The sequence below is a fragment of the Gavialis gangeticus genome, unplaced genomic scaffold, assembly GCF_001723915.1.
Source record: "Gavialis gangeticus isolate Ggan-Ray unplaced genomic scaffold, GavGan_comp1, whole genome shotgun sequence".
Lineage (NCBI taxonomy): Eukaryota > Metazoa > Chordata > Crocodylia > Gavialidae > Gavialis > Gavialis gangeticus.
This window is the reverse complement of record NW_017728992.1, coordinates 131,779,544-131,788,298: the sequence shown is the minus strand read 5'-3', so window position 1 is coordinate 131,788,298 and position 8,755 is coordinate 131,779,544. Positions and strand designations below refer to the sequence as shown.

At 35.5% G+C, this 8,755-nt stretch overlaps 1 protein-coding gene across 2 annotated transcripts in view; it reads right to left on the bottom strand.

Moving 5' to 3' along the window:
- SULF1 (sulfatase 1) overlaps positions 1 to 8,755 on the bottom strand; it is a 237,705-nt gene that overhangs the window by 124,003 nt on the left and 104,947 nt on the right. For both annotated transcript variants that reach the window (XM_019527775.1, XM_019527774.1), the window contains exons 4-5: positions 650 to 722; positions 150 to 369 (exon numbers count right to left, since the gene is read on the bottom strand). In XM_019527775.1, coding sequence (XP_019383320.1) covers positions 150 to 321 — 172 coding nt within the window. In that variant the 5' untranslated portion in view covers positions 322 to 369; positions 650 to 722. The remainder of the gene's footprint in view (positions 1 to 149; positions 370 to 649; positions 723 to 8,755) is intronic.

Here is an 8,755-nt window from a genome sequence, read left to right as displayed (position 1 = left end):
CAATTTTTATCCATATAATTTTCAATCTTGTCTCATATGCTTGAGGGTGTTTCAGGACAGATACATTTCAGGATATCAGATACCAGGAAGCAGAAAGATACTGAATTATGTGTACAAAGGAAATAAAGAAAGTAACAATTATATCTCACCAAGTTCTACATCTTGGTCATCTGTGAGTACAAGAATAATATTTGGTCTGATGTTTTTTCGTTCCTGCTGCACACGTCCTCTGAACCTTGGAGATTTGACAGTTGAACAGAGACTTCTTATCCACTCAGTACTGAGCACAGTCAGAAAGAGTGCAAAGCAAGAATACTTCATTGTAGTTCCTCTAGTCCCGAAGTGCCTGATCTTTTTTTCCTCTAAGGTCTGTAAAGAGCAAAAGAAATTATGTTAAAACAGTGAATAAATTTGCAAAATCATATGGGTAAAGGCAATACCCAGAAAAAGCAAATCTGACAAGTAAACATGATTGTAAGTCATATAAATTAATAACAGCTTTAAACTATGTCATTTTATAAGAGTAAATTTAGGCATTTTGCAACTTCACTTTCTTATTTTACTTTTGATTCCAGTTATTCCACTGAATACATATATTCCAGTATATAATACATACTTTTTCTTCCCATCTTTTTATAGGGCAGTATACCTTAAGTTCAGGTCCTGGTACAGTAATGAATTGCTATGATGCAAAAGTATTCAGAACATCAGTAGGAGGAGCCCTATAAGAAAGAAAAAGCAGAAGACATGTCAATCTAAGACCTCATAACTGTTTGTGTGCTCTGAAGTAAGTCTCCAGACTTGAACATCACAGCTTCTCTTTTCTATCCTAAAATAAAAAAGTAGAACATCCCTCTGCAACATTCACCATGCCTATGCGGTCCGTTTAAATAATGTCTTCCCTGTTGTTTAGACTAAAGATTTATCTTGAGATAAACAATATCTATACCATCACATCATCATTAGGTGAATTTTCCAAAAACTCTCCAAATAAGTGTTTATTTCAGGCTGGTGGCACCTGGAAAATAAGAGCGTTATTTTACGTTAACTCACCTGCATCAGAGATTAAACACTCACAAAGCAGAGAGGACAGTAAGTCTGTCATTTGTAATCTGCATTGTACTGCTACATTAAAAAGTCATCTTTCTGCTGACAGGAGAGCTCATATTAAGTGACAGTCTGGATGATCTTATCCAGCATTGTGAAAGCACGTCACTGTCCCTCATCAATCAACAGTACAACTGAGTGCATCATCTATAATGCACAGTACCTCTGGCAAACCCTTGTCCTCAATAGTCTCCTTCCAGACTTGTCTCAGTATGCCTATCAGAACCCCCTCTCAGTGCTTGTCTGTCAAACAGCCTTGCTTTTGTAAGACTTGATGCAAGCACAGAGGTTTTGCTTTGCTGCAGCAGATTTAAACCTGCAACTGAAAATGATTGATTGGCCTTGGGATGAAAGGTTAGCCATTTACTCTTTTAACATTTTTTGCATTACTGACTGCAGCCCTGGAAAAAACCTCAAATTATACAATAGAGGGGAAATAAAAGCTTGGAGTAATGCCCACTCACTTTAGGGCATTAACCTGATGACAGTGTTAGTTTTATTTTGGAACTATAGCTGCCTCCTCATTTGGAAAATATAGGGAAAAATCATTTGGGAAAGTCGGCATAGGAAACTAGGCTGCACAAGCCTTAATTAGAATGAAGCACAATTCATTGGAAGATCTCTACTCCCACACCTGAGACTTCATCTTTAGATATGCAACATTAAGTAGTGCAGACAAATACGCAGAGCTAATTTAATACAAGCAATGCACAGCAAGAAAATAAAGGGCCCCATCACTCACCTAAAAATACAACAAAAAGAAGGTGCTTTAAACCTCAACAGAGCAGAGTGGAAGGGACTCGACACTGGACTGCTAGAAAAAAAGATCCTGTTCTTGTTTTCACACACACCTTTTATTTTAAGCTTCACAAGGTACCCTATAAACAGTTTCATGCTCCTCACTGTGGCAGGCTGTAATTACAGCAGAAGAGTGTGAACGTCTTTAAAACAAGAATTCAAGTGTCTGTTTCAAAGTTATCCTGTCTGCTACTGTCTGTGCACCAACAGACATTCCAGTCTGTGATTGACATTCTAGCAATGCAAAGCCAGCGTGCAGGATCAGCATTTAAAACTAAATGCTAGGCAGTGATTGTGTGACACTGAGATAATAAGTAAATGGGAAGTGTGCAATTAATCTGGGTTAAGTTTTAAAAATATTTCAAGCTCCCATGCATTTGTCCTAACTCACTTACAAAATGACAAAAGCACTGAATAGGATTACTGAAGACATAAGCATTCTTCTGACAGACACCAGACATCACATGCTTTTGGTGCAAAAGCAAAAATACAATTTCTCTAAATGCCTGATCTTTAAATAGCAAAACTTTGACTCACCTCACAAAGCCTGAAAGGATATGTGAAGTGAGACTCAGTGTTTAGTTTCTTACATCAGTTATACTGTACAGCAAACTTTTTCAGACAATGTTGACCTAGAAAGTGCAGTCATCCTGACTACACTGAGCAAACATTGGCACCAATGTGTTTGAATAATCCCCTGCAGTATGAAACTGCAAGGTCCTGACAATTACACCTCAGTGCTAATAAAATTTACACTAATCCTAACCAACATTAGCAACTATTCTTCAATTCATCTTGTTTGGACTACAGTTGCCAGTCATTAAAATAATATCTCTTAGCTTAAATTTTATTTTATGAAGTCAACACCCTGGTCATACAATTCTCTTCTAGAAAAAAAAAGGTGAAGTTACTTACCAACTGTGTCTTTTTCCTTGATATGGGAAGGGAAACATATGAATTGATCTAAAATTTAACATAATGACCTTAAGTTTACTTATCGATTCTTGCACAAGAGCACAGCAATCATTGGTCGTCCACAGTACTCTGAATAACTGCATCCCTTTTTTGCACAATTGTGTATTCAAAAATGACCTTGTAAAACCTGTCATCCTTTCACAGCTTGGTTTCCAACTAGAGAAGGAAATGAAGTAAAGGAGAAAACAGACAAAATGCTGGCTTGATAGAGGAGACAAGGATGCAATGTTTGTGTTGGATATTCGGTCTTAGTCTACAAGTGCCCTTAGAGACACTGCAATTTGTCTTGAGAAACAGTTGAAAATAGGAGAAATTTTAAGAGACCTTTTTTACTTCACACATGGAAAGTAAACTTAAAGCATTGTGCAGTATACAAAAAATCAAGACCTGATTACAAGTTGCCTTTCTTTAGAATGGTAAATGAAAACACGGATTGTAACTTCGATACATGCTCTATGGGAACTTTAAAAGTTTTTTTCGTATATGACAACTGAAAAGTTGTCAGTGCATATATAACCAAGGCATAAGAAAATCCAAGAAGATCATTTTACCTCATTTGGATATAATTTTTAGTTTATAGTCATTCTTTTTTTATTTGAGCACTAGTTCTTAATTTGCATTCATTCATCCAATGTTTGTGGGTTAAAAAAAAGAAGACAATTTAGCACTCTAGCTTGTAACTTCATGGATAATTTCAGCAGATGGTTTAAGGACTGATGGGCATGGAGAATGAAGCCCCATTAAATCTTTAGGACAGTTTCTTCAAGAGAGGCTTAAAGTATAGTGGTGAAGAACTAGGAAGAACCTACAGTACTAATGCAATGGGTGCACTTGAGGACTTCACTCTTGAAAACCATTGTAAGTAACTATCCTCACATTTCATACACATTTTGGTAAAATATTCAGAAGTAATTTGTGATTCTACTGCCCCTGTTTTAGCTCCTGATTTATGACACCATATAAGAGGACTTCTATTCAATGCTGAGTGTTTTCCCTATGAAAGTTAGAAATATCTAGGAATCTTGATTGTTGTTCACTGACGGCACCGTCTTGTGAACAGCTTTAATAAAACACTTGCTAGGTTTCAATTACACTTTTCATAGACATTGTCTTATGGCAGGCTATATTTTGCCTTTTCCCCTGGGATATTTTTTTCACTCTTTTTTATATCCTGGAGATATGGTCTGAGGGCAATTTTTCACCTGATGTCTTAAAGACATGGCTTCCAAATATCACAAGACTCCAACCTTCCTTTTTCTACAGAAAAAATACACAGCATGCAACAATTTGTAGGAAGCTGTGTAATTTTCACTCCTTGTCAACTTGTTTTAACTTTTTAATTTTCTAAGGAAGTGAGCTGGCTCTGTGAGCAACATGCTGTTTGTGAGCCTTGGGTTGGGGACCACTGCTTTAGTGGCACAGAGATGAAAGAAGAGTTTTAGTGCCAACTGACGGAGATTTCTTTTATCTTAAATGGTAGTGCCCTGTGGATTTGAGGCATTAGAACAGGAGTTATGGTTCTCGATCTCCTGTTCTGTGAGATCTTCTTCTGAGAGATTTGGCTGTCCTGTTCTGCGAGATCTTTGTAGTAACTGTGTCTATTGTGGATCTATTGATCACAGAATGTAAATTAGGTAAAACAGAAGTCCTAATATAAGAGACTCCTGCTCGTGTAATTGAAGTTCTATTCTCACCCAATATCCACAATTTTACTGGACAAGTCAAGCTCTCTGTACTTTAATTTCCCCATCTGTAAAAACAGGCTAATTATATATAACCTACATATATGCCCCGCATGAGTTCTGTAAACCTTAATCAGAATTTCTAAGGTGTTTTTGATATAAATGAGCACACCAATGCCATTATTATGGTATTATTAAGGAAAATACAATAACCAAACGCATAGGACATAAGAAGCATGATGGTTTTTACCACAGCCTGTGTAATAACCTGCCTTTTCTCCTTTAAAAAAAAGGTTATCCTGTATAATACATGATGGGGAGGGGGAAAAAGCCAAGTCACAATCTCAAGAAAAAAAATTATTCTTATATGATGCTCTAGAAGAAAACAAATCAACACCAATTACCTTGAGAGAACATTCCTATATGACCCCAGACATGGTGGTCAGTATCATTTGATACATGTTAATGTTGATCATCTGACTCAGTACTAGTAGTTAAGTTAAATCTGGCAGGAATTTGATTTTAGTTTTCACAGCTGTCAGTAAAACCAGAGCTTCTGGAGAGAAGCAAATGACAGAGGCCACAAGGTTGGCTGTTCATAAGAAAGCAGTTATGGGACTCCATACTTCTTGAGACTTTTTTAAAACTGTCACCATAGCTTTAGAGGCCAATAAAATTGACCCACCCATCTAGCCTAAAACGGCAAGTCTCACATAAAAATCCAAAAATCTAAGTAGATCTCACCTGATTCGGACAACCAGTAATACAGTGAAAATCAGAATCAATATTTTATACCTGTCATTTTTAGTTGTTTTCCTTAAAGATGCTGAGAAAAAACCCAACAAAGAATGATCCTGAAATATCCAAAATGAACAAGTCCATAAGCACCTCTCTAAGTCAGTGGGAGTTTTATACTCAGAAAGGCTCTGATAAGCAAAAAGGATTAAATTATTTTCTCAACACACAGACACAGATTCCATGATGTGTGTGCATCAGAGATAGAACATATGCTTTTGTGCTTATCATAACTTGAGTTATAACAAGTGTACTGATAAAAATGTGAGCTAGCTATGAAATTAGTAATTGCGCAGAAAGTAAAAGATGACATAATTAAAGGCCTTGTGAGACTAGATATTAAATTTGCATCAAACCAGCGTGGTAGTTTAGAAAACTTTACTCTCCTTTCAACACATGTTGTCTTGACCAACCATAAATTTCTAGAGCAGTAATAAAAATTAGAAGTCTGAATTCAGTTATTTTCAAGTGGTTCCATTAAAAAATGCTGGCAGACATTTTTGTTAGGAGTTGAGAAAGTTATTAACATTGTTTAAGTCTTACATTTTTTCTTCAAATAGAAAAGCATAGAAATCATAGCCCATCATGCATAACAGAGTAAATCTGCAGTTCAATTTCCTGTAGGATATCAAGCCTTCAGCTATAGAAAATACATTTACAGTGCAACAAAATCAGGAAACAGAAAGATCTACCACCTCTTTTAAAGGCTAATCCACTAATATCAGTTGTAAAGCATAGGATTTATGGGGAACACAAAGAATGTAGTTACTATCTAGGTCTAATCTATACCTATTTGATCTACAACATACTTTACCAGTTGGAGTTATCTGGTCACCTTCAAAATATAATCTGTCCATTGTTTGAATGTTTCATCAGAGCCTCAGGTAATATTAATATAGCTGTTAGCTATAATTTAAAGTAATTGCGGGCATAGAGATTCATAACCTTAGAATAATTTTTTACACTATGATTTCACAAACAAATACAGGCATAGCCTGATTTAAAAGAAAAAATCATGCAGTGACTTGAAAGCATAATGCATACTTTCTAATCCACTTTAACTATGTGCAAGTCAAGGAGAATTTTTGTTGGATAAAAAAATTCCAACTATATAGCATATAGTAACCACGGGGCAAAACAGATTTTAATAAAATTCTCAGACTATAGTTATATAAGAAATCAATTTTTTGGCAAAGGAAAATAGTTTTTACTGCAGCACAATAAAATAATCTTGAATCAAACAGTTTAAAAAAATCAGAACACAGGATCCTTCACATTTTATACTAACTGAACACTATCTGAAAAATTGTTTTGAGAGAAAGTTCTAGCATATCTATCACCTTGTACAGTGCTTTCTGTTAAGTTACAAACTTCTAATAATTCAGTTTCCTAAATTTATTTTCTCACCATCTAGTTTACTTTGTTTTAAAACTTCTTATTTCAGCACAGCCAAGAAGTTCACTTGTCCTACAAAGAAGGGTGATATAATTAAGCCAGATGACGTGCCCCACAAGTAAAATCAGCCATTCATGAAAGCTGGTCACCAGAGGCCATTTCAAACAATGCATATTTCAAAGTAATCTAAAGTAATCCCTTCTCTCTACTGATTTGGTTTCCAGGCAGTCTTAAGCACATGTGTGCAGCAAACAGAAGGCTTATTAAAACCTGATGTTATATTGGAAGTTATAATGCGAGAGGCTTGTGATTGAATTCTGTGTCTGTGAACCTTCAAAAAGGAAAAAAAAAATCTATTAATGCATACGCTTATTAAACTTATGAGTGTCACCAAACAAGCAGTTTATTAGTGCTTGCTAAATAATTGGGAAAAAAGGTAATTTAGTTATGCATTGAATTCTAAACAGGCTCCTAATATTAGATTTTGATCTTTAAAAAAACTTAATCATATCTTGACTTTCTGGCTACCAGGTAATATAATTGGCCAACCACTCCAAATATTTTTCAACTATAAACAGTGACCTTTGTGCATGAAGGAATTTGGGTAATTTTAAAATTCCTCTTAAAAACCACATATTTTTGCTGTTTCCCCACTCTGTTCAACAGTGTGGGGCATTATTAAAACATACTGTACAATAACATAGTGAGGATTCAGGAATCTAGTAAGTAGTCTTGTGACAGGAGATCATATCACACTGGTAAACAACAGGGACAGAGTTTTTAAATTTCTGTATTAAAGTTGTGCTTAAATATAAGTAAAACCTGCTTTAGGTGGAAATTGTTCAGGAAAGCATTTTAAATATGTACATATTGATGGCTTTACATAGAGAGAGAATATGTCAATTTCTCTCCATTTTAGTACCTGTATGTATACATAAAATATTTTAAGGGTATATATATATGCATATGTACAATAATACATGCTGTACTTCATGTGCTTTTGAAAAAGGATCTCAAATATAAATGTAGTTGCAACCTATAAGGGTGAGAGATTTTCAAAGCACTCAGAAATTAGAGAGCTATCTCCAGTGACTTATAAGAACAAGACACCTGGCTTCTTTTGATGCTTTTGAAAATCCTATGGCTATAAATTAGTATTGATAAACCTACTGGATTATTAAGATGTTCATGCTGTGTATGTGTACGTATCTATGTATGTTGGAGTATATATAGCATCCAGTGATTTTCCCTTGACTTCCAAACTTGAAGTCCAATATTGAAAACATGTGATCCTGTGAGTAGTCCCATAAAATTCCAAGTACTGGAACTTCGTATGTGAGTCAGAGTCTGTAGGATGAAGCCCTTAAATACCCTTCTTTTAAGAAAGGTCTTCCATATTATGTAGCTTTCCAATTTAACCTATTACACACTTTGAGGTACATAAGACAGCATTTTCAAAAGATCAAGAGATGAGCGTTTAAATAAATTTCTATCTGATAAGCCTACAATATAGAGAAATCAGCAGACTAATAATGGTAAGCGGACAGTTAGACCAAACAAAACAAATCTGTTTCAGAAAACAGATGCTTCATATCCTTCTCCATAAAGGCTAGTCAGTGAGGAAGCTGCTGTGACTTGAGGCACTACTGAGAAGTATATCACCCACTACATCAATGTTATGTTTCACTGTCTTTTTGTAATACAAAGGCCTCCGGTATTTTGTGAACTCAAACAACTGTTTTACAAATAGGACTACAAGGTAAATAAAATACAGGACTTTTATCTACTTCCACCATAATTCTTCCATCTATTCCACCATCCTCATTATCCTACAATCCCTACTTTCAATGTTAAAGCCTTGCTCTCAACATCCACCTGCAAATGCTTGGAGAGGAATGACCTGCAATTGACCCCTGCCACTAGGAAACTAAGAATATCATCTCTACAATGCCCATGGTCCAAAGCCAGGAGGAAGAATAGCATTCCAGAACTGCACACCACAT